At 36.5% G+C, this 22720-nt stretch overlaps 1 protein-coding gene across 7 annotated transcripts in view; it reads right to left on the bottom strand.

The window, feature by feature from the left end:
- The window catches only part of LOC138705761 (uncharacterized), a 209753-nt gene that overhangs the window by 115095 nt on the left and 71938 nt on the right, over positions 1-22720 (bottom strand). For all 7 annotated transcript variants that reach the window (XM_069834382.1, XM_069834384.1, XM_069834385.1 and 4 more), the window contains 4 exons: positions 16776-16963; positions 14883-15024; positions 8473-8571; positions 6764-6856 (listed from right to left, as the gene is read on the bottom strand). In XM_069834382.1, the coding sequence (XP_069690483.1) occupies positions 6764-6856; positions 8473-8571; positions 14883-15024; positions 16776-16963 (522 nt within the window). The remainder of the gene's footprint in view (positions 1-6763; positions 6857-8472; positions 8572-14882; positions 15025-16775; positions 16964-22720) is intronic.

The raw sequence follows: 22720 nt of genomic DNA, 5'->3' as shown, positions 1-22720 counted from the left end.
TCCGTACTATTCTGTCTTCTATCTATTTACGTATTTAACTTTCTTTCTTCACTGCACTCCTAAATTTCTTCTTTTATTACCTCTTTCCATCAATTTATGTCTACAGTACTCCTACAGTTATAGTACCCCTGATACTACTCCCAACCCACAACATTGAAAAACATGAAATATCTAATTTACTTAATCACACTTACAATTTTTTTCTCCTCTACTTCACATTTGTTCAGATGTTTTTCAGTTTAATTTTCTTTTATTCATTGCTTGTATGTCTATCTTACTACACTCTTACATTATCTTCTTCACTTAACAGTTTCTTCTCTATTTCTATTCTATTACTTTTGCCACTCTTTTTAGCACTCTTCTTCCTCACCAATTCCATCCTGCTCACTATTCTGTCCTCCATTTCGCCATTTACGAGTAATAACCTCTCAAAAGCTCTATCTATTCTGTTCTTACAATCACTAATATATCACTAGTAGTCGCTTCGTTCCCTTGCTCGTAAATAAATAAGTAAATAAATAAATAAAATTCCTTTATATATATATATATATATATATATATATATATATATATATATATATAAGGAAATATTAGTGTAAATTAGACGCACCGCACTGAGAGTGATAAGTTTATTAATATTTTAAAATATATTCACGTTAGCATTGAGCTATATAGGCTCCTGTCGGTTTGTTATTAGCAAAGAACCTCTTGTTCAACTATGTTTTATTCTTCGTCGGCATGTATTTGCGTAAATATTGCGAGTTAAAGGTTATGTGATTATGTGATTGGATGAGAGGACAGATAAGAGACAGGAGGTCAGTTCGGGGAGTAGTGAAGTACCGGGATAAGTATTGAGTACGAACTGAAAACTAGCTCGCATTTTCTTTTTGTTTCGCCACTGTCAAATAGGTTAATCGCTTCGCTAGTGATGTCTTTCTAATGCTAGGTTTACACGGCGACAGTTTAGAGCGAGAGAAGGTCTAAAGTATCAGGAGAGCTATCTAACGGAGTATTTACACGGTGACAGAATATAGCTTCTCTAAACCCATTAGCGAGCTCTCATGAGATTTATATAACTCTAAACTCTAATGTTACTCTCCGGACTGTTTACACGGTGCAGACAGTTTAGAGTGAGAGAAAGTGTTGAGAGCAGGCTCGTCAGTGCGTTTACAACTATGGCAGAAGCATAACGTATTGCGGCGGCTGTAGTGATTGCAATTGTTCTGAAGAGAAGAAGGCAGAGGAGAAATAGATCTACGTGGAAAAAACCTGGATATCTCGCCGGAACACACATGGAGCTTACACGTGCCTTGTCAGTGAGTTAATACACGTGCCTTGTCAGTGAGTTAAGGATGGAAGATCCAATTCAGTTAAAAAATTTCCTGAGGATGTCATCATCAAAAATAGAAAAATTAATAACTTTGATCGGACCTGCAATTGGAAAAACAGACATAACTACGAGGATTGCCATTAGTATAAAGGAAAGGCTGTTGGTCACATTACGCTTCCTAGCAACCGATTTGTACCCTAAACATATTATTTTATTGTTCTTAAAAGAATAAATTATGAATAATAATAATAATAATAATAATAATAATAAATAAACACGGAAAAGGGTAGACTAAAGTGCTCATGTAAAATTTATTAAGTTTCTTTCATTATGTCCGAAAAGGTATGGTGTATGAAATGAACAACTGAAAGGTAGTGCCTGAGTTTATAATATGTAATATCTTTTCATATATAGAATAACAACCATTTATTTTAATATAATTGAGACGTAGAAGATTCTTCATATGAAAAGATATTTAATGAATTCATTCATTCAATATCTTTTCATATTAAGAATAATACCATTTATTTTAATATAATTGAGACGTAGAAGTTTTGAAATTACATCTATTGACCATAAAATATTGTACGAAGCATTTAATACGCAATGGTGAGTCCTTTACATGCCCCAAATGTCAATGTCAGTAAGTGTTCTGCTAAGAATATCTAGAACAGAACAGCGATCTGAGCGGCGGAATTGGCGTCTGTATGTTTACACGGCGAGAGTTTAGAGAAGAGAGCTAGAGATTATAGATGAGTATAGCTCATGCGGAACCTGGTGAAGCCTGGAGGGAGAGAGCAGTAATGTAGTGTGAAGTCGGCTACCGGCCGATGTTGACGACATGCAAGCGAGACTGAACAAGCGTTATCCTCTCCACTCCTAACCGGCCATAGAACTGGTTTCGCCATCAAGGTCAAGCATCACCAGGTTCCGTTCGAACTATATCACCGTGTAAACTGTTTTGAGAGTAGGTATCTCGTTGACTCTAATTAGATTTTAGAGAGTGTAAATAGAGCGGCCTTGAAAACTGCTCTCGCCGTGTAAACACCCTGGCTAGAGAACTCGCATATGCTTTCAACTATCGTTATAGCTACTCTAAATTATTCAACTGAGTTGAACTTTTTCATAAATCCTCGCGAGAGAAGCAGTGTAAATGGCGGCCAAGAAACAATGGAGTGTCGAAGAGACGAAGACTGATTGAAGCATATGAATTGGAAAGTTATTTGTGGAATATGTTTAACAATAATTACAAGAGTAAGGACCTGAGAAATCGGGCATTGTCAAAACTAGCTGAGACCGTTGAGGCGTCTGAATTTGGCTTTCAGTTTTGTTAATTTATTGTAATTTGGTCGTAATTTTTAGTAAGGTCCATTGTTTTATTTGTTAATTATTTTGTGGGTTTTATTCTTGCTTATTTATGTGCTGGAGGAGCTGCAGCTAAAGTTCCATAACCTCCAGTAAGTACGAACTATTATCATTATTATTGTTGTGCAATTACCACAATTCACTTGATGTGGAATATTTTCTATATTCCTTTAATACTGTTGATAATGCATCATATTTAATTATAATAACGCTCACCTAGTACATTACAAACAAATCACATAACTGGTAAAGTGGGGTCAGTATCGGTACTGTTAATAAGAATAGTTATAATTTAACGAAACGAAATAGGCACAACTATTACACTGCATTAGTAGAACCATTATAAAAACAATATAATGAAAGAAAATGAACAATATTATATGAAAAATTATAATTTTTCTTACTTTAAGCACTCGGTCTCTTTTGTGGAGCTTAAACGCAATCAGTCATTCTCACCGCAAATTCTGCACACTTTTTTTGAACATTGGAGATAAATTAGACTTTGGTTCTGGTAGCAAGGATATATTTTTTTTCCTTTTTAATTTTGGGAGACACAACGCACATCTTCTTCTTCTTCCTCCTCTTCTTCTTCTTCTTCTTCTTCTTCTTCTTCTTCTTCTCAAGAACTACTTCTTCAGCTGCATCCGTTGCCTCTCTTTCATCACGAAGCCTGAAAATTGTCTTTATACAGGGATCCTACAAAAGAACTTCCCGGTTTCGAACATATGTAATTTACATACCGTACTATGAATGTGAGGTGCATGAAAACAGTACCAATGGAAAGAGAAACTCCAAACGTTTAGTTCCGTAATTTAAAGATGTTCAATGTGTCTCCCTCCCCCCCCCCCTGGTAACACGGCACACATCAAGCCTATATTCAAGTTCCACATAGATATGCGGATTTTCCGACCCCCAGATTCTGAGTTATGTCTCTTCACCTTACCAGAAAGTTCAAAAGTGACGCCGTCAGAAAACACCACGGAACGAATAAATTCATCATCGTTTTCAATTAAAGTCTGCATACGTGTGCAAAAAAATTTCTTCGTAGCACTTTGTTCTCTGGTTTTAGGGCTTGCAGCAACTGTAGTAGGTACGGATGAAATTGCAACCGTTTGCGAAGAATCGTGCCTTCAAATCTGTGTACCATTTATGGATTTTAGGACCCAGTGGGTGAATCTACACCAAACTTTTGTCGATAATGCCATTGCACATTAATAACCGACTGGTTCACATGAAAATTAAGCTTTTCTGTCCTCTATAGCAGCCATTTCCCCTCAACAATGAACAAATTTGTTTATATGCGCTATTATGAGGCAGTGTTACCAACTAGGTAAATAATGTTGCCACAACTAAACTTCTTGAGTTTCTCTTTCCATTAATATATTTTCATGCACCTCTGATTCATAGAACGTAAATTACATGTGTGCCGACTTGAGCTATAATTTGCACATTTTTTATCAAGACTATCAGCTCCGCCTTTCGTGCAATTATACTAGCCTATTCTATATGAATAAATAAATAAATAAATAATGACTCACCCAACAATATTAGTAACGCAAGTGCTATGCGCGGTCAGGTTACATAACTACTGACACACTGCTCAGAAATTAGATGAGTGCATGTATCATAAAAACGCACTGACCAATCTATTCTTCTCTAAATGCTCTCTCAACACTTTCTCTCACTCTAAACTGTCTGCACCATGTAAACGGTCCGGAGAGTAACATTAGAGTTTAGAGTTATATAAATCTCACGAGAGCTCGCTAATGGATTTAGAGAAGTTATATTCTGTCACCGTGTAAACACTCCGTTAGATAGCTCTCCTAATTCTTCAGAATTTCGCTCTAAACTGTCGCCGTGTAAACGTAGCATGATTATTACTTTAGACCTCTGTGTCAAGAGTTATGCGCCACCTGTTATAATCTCGTACGCGAGAGTTAATGAAAAAGATCAACTTAGCTGAATAATTTAGAGTAGCTCTAATGACAGCTGACAGTATATGCGAGTTCTCTGTCCCGGGTGTTTACACGGCGAGAGCAGTTTTCAAGGCCGCTCTATTTAGACTCTCTACTTAGATATTAGAGTCAACGAGATATCTTCTCTCAAAACCGTTTACACGGTGATAGCTATAATCTCTACCTCTCTTCTCTAAACTGTCGCCGTGTAAACGTAGCATAAATGGTTTATATTATTACACTTTATCAACAAATCTAATCTTTCAGGTAAAGCTTCCTGTAAAGCAGATTTGAATAATTTCAAGGGAAAAATTGTTCCGGGGCCGGGTATCGATCCCGGGACCTCTGGTTGAACGTACCAGCGCTCTGCCAACTGTGCTACCCGGGAACTCCATCCGACACCGTCTCATGTTTTCCCTTTATATCCACTCAACTCGCGTGGGCTGACGAAACGCCAGAGACCCACATCGAGTGCACACAAACTCTGTGTGACTTGAAATTGTGGTTTTCTGTTCACGTACACAGGAACGTATATATTATGCAAATCTAATCTTTCAGGTGAAGCTTCCTGTAAAGCAGATTTGAATAATTTCAAGGGAAAAATTGTTCCGGGGACGGGCAGAGCGCTGGTACGTTCAACCAGAGGTCCCGGGATCGATACCCGGCCCCGGAACAATTTTTCCCTTGAAATTATTCAAATCTGCTTTACAGGAAGCTTCACCTGAAAGATTAGATTTGCATAATATATACGTTCCTGTGTACGTTAACAGAAAACCACAGTTTCAAGTCACACAGAGTTTGTGTGCACTCGATGTGGGTCTCTGGCGTTTCGTCAGCCCACGCGAGTTGTGTGGATATAAAGGGAAAAGTTGAGACGGTGTCGGGTGGAGCTCCCGGGTAGCTCAGTTGGCAGAGCGCTGGTACGTTCAACCAGAGGTCCCGGGATCAATACCCGGCCCCGGAACAATTTTTCCCTTGAAATTACTTTATCAACAGTTATGGTTATCAAGCATATAAGTGAAATTAGGATGAAAATATCAGTGAAATGAATCCAGGGTCCAGTGCCGAAGGTTGCCCAGCATTAGTTCTGAAGGGTTTGAGCAAAAATCCCGAAAAATCCCCAACGAGGTAATTTGTCCAACCAGAATTTGAACCCGGGCAGTAAGACATGATAACCGTTACCCTAGTTATGTTTCTAATCGGCCATGGCCCTTATTTGATATTTGATATTTATTTATACTAAATTAATAATATAAAGCATAAAAATCAGGAACACCCGTAATTATGAACAAGTTTCATAAAATTTATAATCAATATTATGAAAGTGGTAAATAATTTTATGGCCTCTGACAATTTTTTTTTCCTAAAAGACTATTTTCTCTGAACCAAAAATACGCCAAGGTGGTCATAATTACGTAGTTAACGCTTTGTCGAAAATTGCTCCGAAATTTGATTTCGTCGATTTTTATGATATTCCCTAAACAACATCATATTTCACCTACACTTCGCTATGATAATATAGAATATCATCTCACTGTCTGTATTTTTTTAGTTCATTCAAAGGCCGCCGTTATACTCAGTAAACCTGATACTTGACGAGTACAGTCAATTCTTAAGGATTGATTGTTTAATCAACTGTCCGAAGACAGGTCTGAACTCCACACTACTTATGAGGCAAGTAGGCCAGGAGATCATAGGGTAGGGTGACCAGTTCCTTTCCCCCTCCATTGCACACATCGTCGATTAGCTACATATTACACTAACCAGACTTCAAATGCATACAAATAATAGTTCTTCCTTTGACTCATGTCGTCAAGTGAGATGTACTGCCTGATAATAGATGTACATATTAGGCAGAACTTCAATCAGTAATTATCTTATGGATTATAGTCGCGAATTTTACTATTAACATTTCGATTCTTTTTCACATTGCTCTGCACGGCCCGGTCACTAATCGGTGATGCTGTGTGGTCCGCCTTAACTAGTCGTTTCAAAAATGGATATCAATAGGAACGTTATCAATGAAGAACGGAGGCCTAGCTGAAAAGTGCTCGGAACATCAACACGTACGACCAGTCTAAAATATAGACAATAGGAGGTAATTGACACTTACCTGTCTGGCATATTTTGCCAATGAATCCTGCGGGGCAAATGCAGCCTCCTCTGTCGCTATCAAACTGTCCACCATTTTGACATATTATGGGAGCTAGAGACAATAAGAGACAATTTAGTAAATCATTCTAGTTTAGTGAAGAATATTTAATTAATTTAATTCTGTTCAACTGAACCATATTAATAGTTAATCATTTTAAATAGACTAGAACAATTAAAATGAAATGGGATAAGTGACTAACAGCAAGAACTTTGAAATTCGATCTGCCATGGAGATTAGGTTGAGAAGAAAATTTTGTTGCTGGAATAATATGTTGACACGCTCCAATGAAACCAGTAGGATCTACCGCCGAATATATATCTCCCATGTTGCATTCGGTGCACGCACAGTACATCAATATATCAATAGGTAGCGAACTTCTCATGTGGTATTCCTTATACATCCGAGTTTTTTTCAATTTAAACAGACGGCACAAAGTGCTGACATTTTCTTGGTATACAATCACTTTTTAAGGAGTTAGATGGAACAATTTAAAATTAATATTAAGATTGCGTTTAAACATTCAGTTAGTTAATTAAAATCGTGTTATTTAAAAGCATATTAAGAAATAAAAAAGTTACAGAAACATTCAATAGTTGAGTTGTTTGGACTTTTCCATTCCTAATATTGTTAAAAATTATAACACAAAGTTTCGAAGAGAGATCCACTCTTTGAAACGTTGTGTTATTGAAAAAGTCCAAACTGCTCAACTATTGAACAATTCACCGTGCTCTCCCTTCTTTCATTCAGATCATTACTGAAACATATTATAGAAAAGTGAAGTTAGTTTGTCTCCCTACTTCCGCAGACAATTGCTTGCCCATTGTATGTACAATGTCGTTTAAAGATATCTGACCAGCAATTTTCTGATCGTGTAAGCGAACTTTCTAATCACGGGATAAATCAGAATCAAAGATATAACAAATTGATACACTTTAAAATAGTTTTTCTAGCTCTCAATAGGCGACACTATTATTGAGACAGGTAAAAGTTGCTGAGAAAATAATATAAAATAATTACAAATTATTCTCATAATTGGAAATATCATAGGTTTCCCGCTACTTTTTACAATCATTAGAGGGGGATGACATTTTGAATTTTACAATGCGGGTATATTTATATCTACTATTGGCGACACTGACTGTTATGTTCGCCATCTGTTCATAGAAGTAATATCTATAGAAGCCACACTTACACGAACATATTATCGATCACTATCGAATAGTAAGGGTAAGGTATTTTTAGTATGTTATTTTATGACGCTTTATCAACAGCTTGGGTTATTTAGCGTCTGAATGAGATGAAGGTGGTAATGCCGGTGAAATAAGTCCGGGGTCCAGCACCGAAAGTTACCCAGCATTTGCTCGTATTGGTTGAGCAAAAACTCCGGAAAAAACCTCAACCAGGTAACTTTCCCCGACCGGAAATCGAACCAGGGCTACCTGGTTTCGCGGCCAGACGCGCTAGACATTACTCCATAAGAGTGGACTAAGAGTCAGGTACCTTTGAACGCCAGTGTACATTAATGTTTTATTATTATTATTATTATTATTATTATTATTATTATTATTATTATTATTATTATTATTAAGGTTATGCTTAAGTTGTATTTATATTTATGTTATATGACGTAATGACAAAGTTAGAATTATTCTGGTGTCTCGACAGACCTGTGCTGTTCGGCGCTATTTCTTGAACAGCCACATCGTATCCGTGTTCAGGCAGTTGGACTGCCTCTTCCTGTGACAGCTCCAGGATATCTTCCGAATCTGTATGGAATAATTAAAATAATAGTTGCAATATTGTGGGGAGGGTAATGAACATGTGAAAGCTAAACTAGAGCAGAGCTGCAGCATTCATACACATGTTTTACATGGATGATGGATGGATGGACAGACGATCGGACGGACGGAAGGATAATATGGATGGATGGACGGACAAACGGAAGAATATATGGATGAGTAGACGGACGGAAGAATATATGGATGGATGGGTTGGTGCAGGAGTATGTTTCATACATGGCGGCGCCAAGGAACTATTTTTCGAGGATGGGCGGTGCCAAGGAACCTTTATGATGTTTATTTTGTCGTGAAATAAGTATTGCATTTATAAAAAGACATATTTTCTATATTTAAACAATATCTACTCATTACAACTAACAACCTTTATATTTAGATTCGAACTGATGTATTTTCGTCTGATATTCCATAAGTGTTCTTGCGGAAGTGGTGGTGGTGGTGGTGGTGGTGGTGGTGGGACACCGGATTTTTTATAATATCAAAGTGCAAAATATGTACATAAAAATGTAGTAAATATCGGAGAAATATGTAATTAGTAAATGCATTATATTAATAAAATCCTAATTTTAAATCATAATTTATTAATGCATTAAATTCACAAAAATGTCGTCACAATTTAACTGATCAGTTGAAGTGGAAAGATGCTATCTGGAAAGTCGATTTTTCATTTCCACACGATTGTAGATATATAGCTTGCAAATACACATTGTCTCCGCCACAATCTATGCTTTTTCTTGTTCCTTAGATTGTCCTAGGAAAATGTTTTCGACAAATAATGGTATTTTGACTTACCTGACACCCGACCCAAACCCGTCACTAATAGCCTACTTTCAAATAGTAACAATGTTAAGGGGTTAGGTACAGCTTAGAGCAGTAAATTTTTTGGAAATATTCAACATTTTTTTTTTCTCCATTACTGTATCTTGTTTAATAATGAAAATTAGTATGTGTAAAACACTGTCCTTCTGCTACATGAAAAAAATATTTTTACAATTAAAGAAACACTATTTATACTTTCTTTATTCAAATTCAAAATGGTGGCAGTTCACTGTGCAGTGATAAAGCGTTTCCCTCATAATTCATAAACTTGTTAATTTTTCATGTTCTCTCTCTTTTATTTTATTACTAAAACTCATGTTTACAATATCATGCTCTTTCAATTACATTCATTAATAATTTTTTTTGTTAGAAGAAAGTCCTGATACTTAACCATTTTTGAAATGAATTTATTTTTTATCAGAGAATCTATCAAAGATAGAGAAGTGAGCTTGCATCATGTTGTAGATATAACGTGCATAAATACACACAAAAAATATCATCACAGAATGTTGGAGAGTTTTTTAGTTATGTGGGAAATGCTTCATCACTACACAGTGAAGTGAATTTTGAAAAAAAAAAAAAAAAAAAAAAAAGGATGTAAATAATTTCTTAATCGCCAACATATTTTTTCGTATAGCAGAAGGACAGTGTTTTACACATACCAATTTTCATTATTGTAAAAGATACAGTAGTGGAGGAAAAAAATGTTGAATATTTCCAAAATTTTACTGCTGTAAGCTGTACCTAACCCCATAAATGACCGGCTTGAGCCACTCTTTCCAACGCAGTTTCGTTTCTTATTCTGTCTGTCCGTTTCACACGCTCCTTCCTTCTCCATATCCACATTTCAAATGCTTCTAGTCGCTTCTACTTGGAGATAAATTTTAACATTCCTGTCCCATAACACTGCCTGGAGGGACGCCTTTTGTTCTCACTATAGTACACGATGCTGGTAAAGAGAGAGAGCCCGGAACTGTTGTCGTTATGTTTTGTTCACAACTATAGAAAATATTTCAATTTCTAAAACTGGCTTAAAAGAATAGTTATTTTAAAATGAAACATAAAACTGAGGTTCCAATCCTTTGTCTATAAAACACGTGGTTCTGGGATCCACCTATAAATGGCATCTGTCTGCGGGAGCTGCATATATCCCCGAGAGCTTCATGGGCTTTAATTAGCATATTGCAGTAAACGAGGAATGTAGCTCCCTCCGATAAATGGCGTCTTAGTACAGTAAGTCATGGAATCAACGCCAGCGTGTCCCTCTGGTAAAGGATGCAGCAGATTCATGCACGTGAAGTGCGAACAGATCCCATCAATCTGAAGAGGCTGCAAAGGAACATCGCAGAGGTGGAAGGGCTTTCTTGTTCACGCGGACTCCGTCAGACCTGGATGTTGTGGCTTAATCGATAAGATGACGCCACACAGTACATCACGTGCTTGATGAGCCGTCCTAAGGACTTCAAAAAATCTTACTTATGATGGAGGTTGCACATTAAGCGTAAGGCTGCGTGCTTGTCTACGGGCCCTCCTCTGAAGGAAAAAAAAAATACGCTATAAATAAACAGACGGTATAAATGATTACCAAACGCATTTTAGAGGAACATTAAAATGATGAAGATACATTAAAATTGTGTTTTTAAGTACTTCAGAATATCTAAATATTTAATTTACATCGATGTACCTAAAAATATGTAGACTTCTCTCTCAAAACTTTGGGATAAGAACATTTTTTCGTGTGATTCGCAGATATTTTTATTTGTATCTTGGCCTACATAATTATACACAATTAGAATATTTAATTACATAAAAACCGCACTATTAATTTTTAGGCAAGGCGATGGATGGGTGAAATTTTGGACAAACTGTTAGCAAACATACAAATTGAAAAGTGAGAGGTACCAATGATATTGCAATAGGTTATTATAATAGGTAGAAAAGCACAAAATATGCATGTTTTTGTGTGTTCGTTCCCTGGATGCTTATTCACTACAGAAACTCGTTAGTGATTCGATTCTTAGTCTGCATGAGAGAGCGTGGTATCTTTCACAGGCACCTTCGCTCAATTTACACGCGCACTCTGCACTGGGCTCATGGTAGCCTTTCTTTTTGCAGATCTTGAAGTGAAAACCATTCACTGCTAAGCGTGTGATGGTGTGTCTGAGTTCGTAGTACGGTCTCTTCCACTCGTCGGCAGCATGGCCTCTGTTGTATAGAAGTCGCTCCATATTTGTGACCTCTTCGTTCGGGGTTCCTGTAGGAGATTCTCGTACAGGGCAGTGGACGGGAGCAATAGTTGGTGCCTCAAATCTTCGATATAGAAGGGTTCCCTTGACATTTCTTAGCATAGTCGTGATGGAGCATATTTTGATATGAATAGGGCTCTTTTAATAAATGTTGCCGTCACTCGTTCTATGCGTTTTAAATTGCTCTTTGTAAGGTTCTCCCATATGATGTTCAGACCATAATGCAATATAGGGCCGATTTTGACTTTGAATATTGTCATGGCTGTCTCTAGCGATAATTTTCTTACATGCTGTATTTCATGCATTGCTTTTATAGCATGTATGGTTATTTCATATACATGTTGTGTATAAGTATCCCCATGCGTCTGGAGGGTGTGGGTTACATTTTGTAGCTCCCTGTGCTCCAGACGGAATATATCTTTAGCAGCTATTCGTCCTCCTCGACGGAAGATCATGGATACGGTTTTGTCTACATTGATGGCTATTTCGTTCTCTCGGACCCATATTGGTAGGTTATTCATAAGAAGAAATTCAGATAGTCGCGTTGGTAGTTTGTGTGTCGATGATCATTTTGTCGAAACGATTCCGAGACTTCAGCAGACCGGAAAATAGTCACAGACAGATAAACAGGTGGCATTTGAAAAATCTTTCGTTGCCATGTGCAGTGAAAATATATCCAAGGTATCACAGAATAACAATTGAGGCGTCTAGAATCAAAATCCTCGAAGTCCATGAAACAAAATTTGTGGGAAAATGGAAAAAAATGTTTCCATATAAATAAACATTCTTGGGATATAAACAATGATTTTATCAAGTATTTTATTATCATTAGATACATTCAAACAAATTACCGGATTGCCCCTTCATTGAAACTAACAATTTCGTGAGTTTAAATTAGCACCTAACTGATTTTGAAACTGAAGAGTGTATTTGGAGGCTTTTGAAAGTAAGAGAATTAGTTCTAAGCATAAAAATGAGTCAAAAAGGAAAACATTTTAACTTAAACCTTACAAATTATGTAGGCAATGAAAACCAGACATGAAATATGATTATGCACATGCTTTAAACATAACAGCAGTATAAATTTGAATACATGTTGCACTTTTTAAGTTCATACAAAATTTTACACAATATTGTCACAGTCCTCTTCCTCCAGATTAACAGTTCCTTCTTCTTCTTCTTCTTCTTCTTCTTCACGTTCAATGGTATTTCTTGAATTTATAATCTCCATATAAAATTTCAATGCTCTTTGCCAATCAGGCCCAAAGTGCTTCTCCAAACGTTTGGTCACGTCTTTACCTTAAGTGAGTTCAAAGGCACTCCAAGGCTTAGAATATCAGGATCAATCATTTTGAAATTCTATTGTTTTTCTTGTTACTACCTTTGCAACAACGGTGTCAGTTCTATAGTTAAACTTATCTTGCACTGTTATCTGTTCTTTCAATGCAGAGCGTCCTAAAATAAATATTTTACAGGGACTGAACTTAAAATGACAGGAGATCTTAAAATTATGTCTGCCTCTTTCTTCCAGTCTTGAAGAGGTAGGCCTACAACTTCACTTCCAAGATTAAAGACTATTCTATGTTTGCCAATAATATCTTTATATTCTTGAGGATCTACAATCACTTCCTTATTTATTTTTCGGTTACTCCAAATATGGGATCGGGAGGGAGAAATGAATGCTCAACCACAGGAAATGTAATTTACACTTTTTTAATAGTTAGAGGTGCTTCAGTGAGTAGACATTTAGAGCAAATTCCAATAATTGTTGTATTTTTACTTTGTGCAGTAATAAAATTGCCTTATTGCTGCTTATCTGATAAAGAGTAGAAAGCGGAATGGAACTTCTTTATGTCCAACAAACTTAAACTGTTGGATTTCCATTTACTGCCAACAGCATGATTACAAGCTGGTATAGCAGGAGGACCACAAGAGGAGTACCGACAAAATTATGTAATTAATTATTAATTGGTAATAGGCGTACAGTGTGTGGTAATAATTTAATACTGTACATAATATTTACATACATCATATTATGTTTTCTATCCAATGAAAATATAATTTCAACCACACATACCTTTCTTTCCTTTTCATTTCTTTTTTCCATTTCTCCCTATTTAGTGTTTTTACACGAGCTTTTCTTTGTGAACATTTTTGTAACACACTGCTCACTCTATCCACCATTTCACTGAATATTATTAGAGTAGAAATTAAACTTAATAAGGTTTAACAAGAGCTTAACCACACACATAATAAATCAACATCGCACAGCTGAGGAATGCTGGGTAAAGGAGTCCCACAACCTGATTGGCAGAAAGGGATTTGGAGGTTTTTTAAACTAACAATGGCCGAAATTCAGTTGGATCTAGTGGATACTGAAACTAACCCTAAGTTTTGTCCAGCATTTTCAGAGGAATCCAGCGGATATTGCAGAAAAATAATGCCAGCATCGGATTGGCCATGCGAAGATAGACAAAAAAATAACTTTATCTCATTTTTTTTCTTCGATGGACTTGACGGGTTTTGATTCTAGACGCCTCAATTGCTAATTTCTAGATGTCATAGAGGACATACAATTAAACATTTCTTAAAAATAAAGTACTGTCCTGAAATGCTTCCATATTGAGGTAATACGGGAAATTCAAAACTCTTCATTGACCTTATTGTAGCCCAAGGCTGTATTGTGTTCCAGATATTCCTGTTACCAAGAAAACAGTTGAAGTTCATTTGTTTTCGTTGTGTATTACAAAAAAAATTCTGTCAGATATGTTTATAAATTTCCAAACATTAAAAATTGGAAGACCAGCATATGACTTATGGAGCAGCTTACGGCAATGCTAACGAGGCACGACGAATTTATGTGGAGAAAAGTCCTCAGCATCATATTCCCTCTTACACAACATTTCACCGCTAAATCAATGTCTTCCAGATATCCGCTAGTTACTTTTCATGTTGAGATTCTTTGAAATCTCAACTATTTTCATGTTATACCTTGATACGGGAACATTTCCAGACACTACATTATTATGAAAACATGTTTTTATTATGTATTTCTACCACATCGAAAATTATGAATGATCATTTTGAAACATCCTATAGGCTATATGTTCTTAGAAAACTAAAAATAGATTTTTTTGCACTTCGAATTTATACTTACGCAGAATGCGCTTAGAACAACGAGTGAAGTAATATTTATGCTGTGTGTTTGAACGTTACCTTCACCATTGCAGCCACCAATCCTTTGTATGAGGAATTTAGATCCATCGGGTGCTTGAGCTGTCAGCTGGACGGTGACATTTTGACGCTGCATGTCGTCTGGCAGTTGCGCAACAAATCTCGTGTTTTCCCAACCTTTTGCCTGAAAACATGAACAGAAATAGTGGAGGTTTCCATACCGTATTTGCAGAAGTAAATAATCACATTGATCACATTTTATTGAAACATATATTTCAAAATGAAATACAACTATGGTCAACGAAAAATTGTGGTGCATAGTTGAGGACTGACTTCTAGCCTTGAGGTTAAACATTTTTCACGCAGAGTCCTTAACCTCTGCCAGTCTAATTATTATGTGAAAGTAAACACTATATAGCCGGGTTTAATTGTACAAAGAATCATATATCTATAACGTAGCAGTTCTACAGAGGAGAGCTTAATAAAACAGACAATCACAAACTGAATGATTTCGTGTCTTCACACATTCAATAGAACGATGTACACTGACAAGCATCCATATCATTGCCACGTGTAATGGTAGATAGAAGCATCTATGGGGAACATAATTCCATCACAGTGGCGCCTTAAATGGCAAACACCGAACTCTTGGGGGACTAAGTAGTATATAATGCGTTTTGGACCATAGTTGGGTGCCTGGACCATAATTATGGGAAATTACGGTATTTATTTATTTAACCTGGTAGAGATAAGGCCGTCAGGCCTTCTTTGCCCCTCTACCAGGGGATTACAACTATAATATGAAAAATAAATTAACAATTCATATTAAATTTACAATTACAATTACAATAAAAATTAAAGTACGACAAGATTACCTGATTAATGAAAGCTAGACATTTTATTATAAAAGTTAAGAACAAAGAATATTTTTGTATTTACTGAATTACAAATTGAACCTAGAATAACAAAATTCCATAGTGATGAAATTACGGGATATTGAAATATTTTGTGGTAGATTAAGAGAACTATTTACAAGAAACCATGTCTGAACGAGTCTCAATTACTGACCCAAGTGCCTAGTAAGTTTGTGTTTGAACTCAATTTTATTTCGACTCCCTGTATTCATTCCCCTTCTTCTTCTTCCTCCTCCTCCTCTTCTTCTTCTTCTTCTTCTTCTTCTTCTTCTCCTACTTGCATTCTCCTTGTTCTCCTTGCCTTTTATTTGTTCTCCTTATATACATTTTTTCTTCATGTATTTCTCTTGTCCTCCTTCTGTTCCCTTCCTCTCCTTTCATTCCCCTTGTTCTTCTTGTTCTTGGATTTCTCTTGTTCTCCTATACTCCTCATTTTGTCCTATTATTCCCCTTTTTCTCATTTTATTTTTTTGTTCTTGTGTTTCCCTTGTTGTCTTTGTATTTTCCTTGTTCTCCTTCTATTTCCACTTTTCCCTTTGTATTCCCTTCATTGTCCTTTTATTCCCCTTTTTCCTCATGTCTAGGACAAGACATGTTCTCCCTGTATTTCCTATTTTCTCTTAGTTGTTACCCTTGTTTTTCAAGCGTAATCTTCCGCCCACACATAGTTCTACGTAAAATATTTAGCATATTAAGTTTATAGACTACAACTCTACTTTTTTTCTTTGAAGTGTGCGAATTTAAGGTAATTACATGACGAGTATTGGTATGGCACTCATCTCTCCAAAACACCACCTGGCAATTACCAGTCCTATGAACTCTAGGTAACTGCGCAGTTGGTATATAATGGCGTTAAATAATCGATTGAAGAAAACATTCATATTGTGTTAATTTCTTTTCGCCAGTTTATTTGATTTATTCGTTTTTCACTCTGTTCTTATATTCTTTCGTTTGAATCAAAAACTCTTTCAAAACGTGAGGTACAGGCAGTACAAATAGATTTTCCTGCACAGTAACATACCATGGAATAAGTGTGTGTTGGTACCAAGTTCAGCTTGTTGCCACCGGGTTTGAGAACACTCAACTGCAGTTCGCTGCTTGAATTCTTGAAGTAGGTGACAGACACGCAAATGTTGCTATATCCCGGCACAAATGATGGACTACTAAAAGATCCTTCATTCGCTGTAAGGTTCCATATCTGTGGAGCATCTGAAATAGAGATAATTTTCAATTATGAGTTTTGGATCGTCGTGTGAATATTTTAACATTACTGGATATCTGATATTAGGTGCAGTTCATACATTTTATCTTTCCACGCTCTCGTACAGGACCAGAATTGGCAGTATGTAGCTGTTCGTGCTACCATTCAAGGACATGTATAGTCGTTGATAAGATGGTTGTCTGTTACGTCCTACTGTGACAGTATTGAGTTGCGTTTCAGAGCTGTTATAGCTCGACCAACTACAAATAGATCTTCAACTTTTCCAATACTCGCGTGGCCAGGGAGGGGGAGACGTCATCAGTCATCACTATGCGAGCAGCTCGCTAGGCCATGTTACACTAGTCAGACTCCAATAGCGACTCCGATTCAGAAGCTGTGTCGGTAGCGCAGCATTCTGAGCCATCTCCCGGACTTATAATGAAATTATTCAAAGCGTCGTCCATAAGACAGTCAGACTTTCAATATGTATCTTCAATTTTCTTGACGTGATCACAGCATTTTTTCCACTTCTGTCTTATGTAATCTCGGAAGAGTTCCTCACAAAGTGTTTGTTTTGCTCCGAGGTTTGCATTGGCCGGATCATTTGTGACTGCGCCTTTTATTTCACCTCAAACCAATTCTAATGGGCTAAGATCTGCATGATATGAAGGGAGCCGCAGTACATCATGGCCATGTGCTTTGAACATTTGGTCGACAATGTATGTTTTCTCCATGGGAACAGTTTTCACCAACTGTAACAGATCTGGTTTGTTCATGTTATTGTTAAATGGGACATTGTTCTCACTCAACCAGTGAATAACGTCTTTCTTTAGCGTCGTCGTTGTTGGCCTTTTATTTATTTGCATGCTATGATAGCTCGCATTATCCATAACGACAACTGAATTGCGAGACAGATTAGGGGCAACTTGTGTGTTTAACCATTTCGTAAAATTTGAAGCATTCATGTCGTCGTGATAGTCTCCGGTTTTTTTTGTTTGGATTTAAATATCAGCAAGGCATTGTTTACAAAACCATTTTCCCCTCCTGCATGGGCAATAATTAATCTGGGCCCCTTGCCGACAGGCTTTGTGACTCCCACTTCATTTTCAGATTGCCAAAAAGAACTGACAGTATGGGAAGCATTTACGTATGTTTCATCAAATAAACAATATTTCTTTTCTGATAACGATATCTGAGAATTGCTCTTAGGTATTTAGCGCGCCAGAATGCCATTTCGGGCTTTACAAGTAGAAGTTTTCTTCTAGACACACATTTCTTCCACCTGAACTCCAGTCGTAATATGAGTGTCCTCAGATATCCCCTGCCGCATTTTAAAGTCCCGGTACTATTCAATTCAGCATTCAGTTTCTTTATTGTTGAAACAATTTTCTTGAGAGTGTAATATTCATGTATTTTTTTTCTAACAACACCCTCAGTAAACTCGCCAATTTGCACTATTTTTTCTCTCTTTCTTCTTCCCATTCGCCGTTGAAAACTTAACCTGACCTGTGGTAGACAATGGCATTGCCCCTTCCTTCAAAATGCTTTTCACCAAACTGGCCAAAACTCCTGTAGCTTCACTTGTTGATGTTACGAAATTATATTTCAACTGAAATTAATTTTTTCTCTCTTTTAAATACTTCGCAACGTTATAAATAATGTTACGCGCGTCACTTTTCAAAGGCCTGCCGCGCACACTTGGTGTCCCTTCCATTATTATAAATTACAATATGTTTTAACTACACAAAATAAGTTGAAATGAAATATTAATTGATTGAAAAGTGAAACATTGGATGCGAACACGACTGTTGTTTCCAATAGTTTAAAACGTACTCGCTGCGAGACGTTGATCAGGAAGCGCATCTACAACACAACAGACTCCACTATGACAACCAGCGCACGAACGAACACTAGTTTGTGGCACGGGTTTTAATGTCAGTGGTCGGGCTATAGTGCATCTGTTATTGCCTGCAGCGTTGAGTTTCATATCTGTGTATATGTTGCTTGAGTGATGGTCCAAAGATTTAGTATGGAACAAAGAATTCTATTTTGCCATTACTTTTTGAAAAAAGTATCATCTCCTCAATGTCATAGAGAATTTCAAGAACCTTTTCCTGTGATTGATCCACCTAAAGCTATATAGTTCATAAAATAGTGAATATATTGAAAACTGTAAGATCAATATTGGACAAGAAATCAAGACGCAGGCGTCATGTTTTAACAGAGGAAAAATTGGATGATATCGGTCCTCAATTACAATAATCGCCGCCAAAATCTCTACGAAGTTAGCACGTCAAGCTGCGGTCAGTCGAAAATCAGCACATAATGCTACAACATTACGAAAAACGAAAAGAAATAGCCAACATTTCGGGAGCAAAATATATTTACACACTACAACGCCTGGATTTTAACAAATAGGAAACACTTTAAGCATTTATTTAGCATTTTCACAATTTCAAATTCTAAAATACTGACCGTTCTGCGGTTTACCTCGCGTGTTATAGACTCACATGATAACCGGGCTCTCAGTGTAGGTCGTGTGTAGGCAGTGGGCTATACACTGCGACTTCCACTCTGCTTCTGCGAGCGTGGAAAGATAAAATGTATGCACTGTAGATGTTCATTTATTAATAATAATAATAATAATAATAATAATAATAATAATAATAATGATAATAGTAATAATAATAATTTATTTACACTGGCAGAGATGAGGACATAGGGCCTTCTCTTACACTCTACCAGGTCACAAAATATAAAAGCAGTGAAAATTTAACAAAAGTTACAGAACAGAATAATAACATATTACAAAATAATAATAATAATAATAATAATAATAATAATAATAATAATAATAATAATAACAACAAAAACGGCACTAAACAACATGACAATAATACCATAATAGAAAAAAGAAAGTAAAATACATTGGAATATAATAAAAGCAACTCATTTACTACAAATAGTTAATATGGAAAAGGTAAGAAAGAATATAAGAAAATGGAATGTAATAAAATAATATTATAAAAGAAGAAAAGAAATACGAAAATTAAATAAAATCCACAATAAAAAAGGTATATCTGGTGATCAAGAGAACAAAAAAGGGGAACACTAGTTTGTGGCACGGGTTTTAATGTCAGTGGTCGGGCTATAGTGCATCTGTTACTATAAAACTATCGCAGAGAAAAGGGCTTATAATTGAAAGAAATCTGAATTGAAAAAGTGCAATTTTAGTTTATTTATGAAACTAGACAATGTCCGACAGACTCTGACACGTTGTGGTAGAGAGTTCCAGAGATGAGCTGCAGAGACGGTGAAAGATGAAGAGTAGAAGGATGTTCTGTGTTTAGGAATGGAGAGTGTAATATGGTGTTGTGAGCGATTATCTATTTCGTGATATGAAGACAAATGTTGAAAACGAGAAGCTAGGTAGCTAGGGTTAGAGTTTTGAAGAATATTGAAGAGTAAAATGAGAGAGTGAATAGTTCTTCGCTCTTTCAGACGGACCCAGGACATCTTATTTAGTGAAGGTGTAATACGGTCAGATCTATGGACGTTGCAAATAAATCGAATGCATGTATTATGAACATGCTGTAGTCTGTCTGTCACTCTCATGTTAAGGTCAGTGTAGAGAGAGTCACAGTAATCCAAATGAGGCATCAAGAGCGACTGCACTAAATTCTTCTTGAGAACGAACGGAAGGATATTTGGAACTCTTTTTAGCGTGAGAATTTTCATAAAAATTATTTTACATGTGTATGTGATTTGAGTATTCCAACTTAAGTTTATGTCCATATAAATTCCTAGATTTTTTGCTCTATCACTGTAAGGGATAATAGTTTCATTCATTTTAATAGGAGATAAGTCACCTGTGTTTAATTTACTTAAAAGTCGTTGTTGTCCCATTATAATTGCCCGTGATTTCTCCGAGTTCAATTTTAGTCCAAATTTTTTCGTCCATGAAATAATTGATTTTAGGTCATTGTTAACTTCACTTAATTTAGTACCGGTGTAGGTGCAGAGATATGTATTTGTAAGTCGTCAGCAAATAGGATATGTCTACAGTGTTTAATAGATTGTGATATGTCATTTATGTAGATCGTGAAAAGTAGGGGTCCAAGAACGGAACCCTGTGGTACTCCTGCACCCACAGTACGCCAAGAAGAAAACCGATCGCAGACCCGCACACATTGTTGGCGTAGTTGAAGGTAGGAGGTAAACCACGACACTGAATTTTCTGATAGATTAAGGGCTCGGAACTTGCATAGTAACAGATCTATGTCAACTGAGTCAAAGGCTTTGTTGAAGTCAATAAGTGTCAAAATGGTCAATTTTTGTTTGTCGGAGGCTTCCCGTATGTCTTCCGTAACTTTAAGTAATACTGTATTTGTGCTATGTCCAGTTCTGAAGCCTGTCTGACACTCGTCAAGTAAATTGTGTTCGTTCAAGAAGTGCGTCAAATGTTTGTGAACAATGCGTTCCAATGCTTTTGGCAGGGTGGGCAAGATGCTTATAGGCCGATAATCGTTTAGTTTTGAAGGATTATTATTTTTAGAAAGGGGACGTACAGTTATCAAAAGAAAAAGTGGCCACTCTCCAGAAGCAAAGTTCCCTTCGGGTACCTTCGCTACAGTTCGGAGACAGGCGATGTTACATGTTGTTGTATCACGTTACCTGATATCTACAGTTATGATTAAAGGATTATTTGTGTTACTTGATAGCGTAATGGTAGCGTTCGGGCCTCTTATTCATGAGGTCCTGCGTTCGAATACAACATCGTGCTTTTTATGTTCTTTTTTGTTTTGTTTTTAAGAGAGAGATACAAAATATACATAATTGCTCCTTTCCCTTTTATGATTATTTTAGTAATTAACATCAGGTTCATGAATGTATTATGCCATGTCTTTATCATTATTTATTATGACATTATGGCTGCAAATGGAAAGAAAAAAAGATTTTATTCTCAACAAAAATATCTTTCGTAGCATAAACAAAAGAAACCCACTGGCGTCTGCCTTAGAACATTCGAACAATTAATAGTTCAAAAAACAAAACAAAAAAATACTATTCAAAATATTTAGTTTATCTTCCCCACATCTCGATCACATCTTGCAGTCGATTATTTTTACGACGCTTTATCAACATCTTGGTTATTTAGCGTCTGAATGAGGTGAAGGTGATAATGCCGGTGAAATGAGTCCGGGGTCCAGCACCGAAAGTTACCCAGCATTCTTGCAGTCGAGTGGGCATGGAATCGATTAGAGTTTTTTCAAATAACGCCTATTCTCAGCCACGACATTCCAAGCATCCTGGACATACATAAGCGTTCTGACCATGGGCAGGTCTTTCACTGCAAACTCAGCATTCTCCAATCTCTCTTATTTTCTGCCTTCCTCTTAGTCTCCGCACATGATCCACATATCTTGATGTCGTCTATTATTTGATATCTTCTTCTGCCTCGAACTCTTCTCCCGTTCACCATTCCTTCCAGTGCATCCTTCAGTAGGCAGTTTCTTCTCAACCAGTGACCCAACTAATTCCTTTTTCTCTTTCTAATCAGTTTCACCATCATACTTTCTTCATCCACTTTTTCCAACACAACTTCATTTCTTATTCTCCCTGTTCACTTCACACGTTCCATTTTTCTCCACATCCACATTTCAAATGCTTCTATATGTTTCTCTTCATTTCATCGTAATGTCCATGTTTTTCCCCCATACAGTGCCATACAAAACACTTCACTAGTCTGTTCCTTAGCTCTTTTT

This window comes from Periplaneta americana, chromosome 9 (genome assembly GCF_040183065.1).
Source record: "Periplaneta americana isolate PAMFEO1 chromosome 9, P.americana_PAMFEO1_priV1, whole genome shotgun sequence".
In the NCBI taxonomy this organism is placed as follows: domain Eukaryota; kingdom Metazoa; phylum Arthropoda; class Insecta; order Blattodea; family Blattidae; genus Periplaneta; species Periplaneta americana.
Note: the sequence above shows the minus strand (reverse complement) of the source record. Positions and strands in the feature narration are given on the sequence as shown.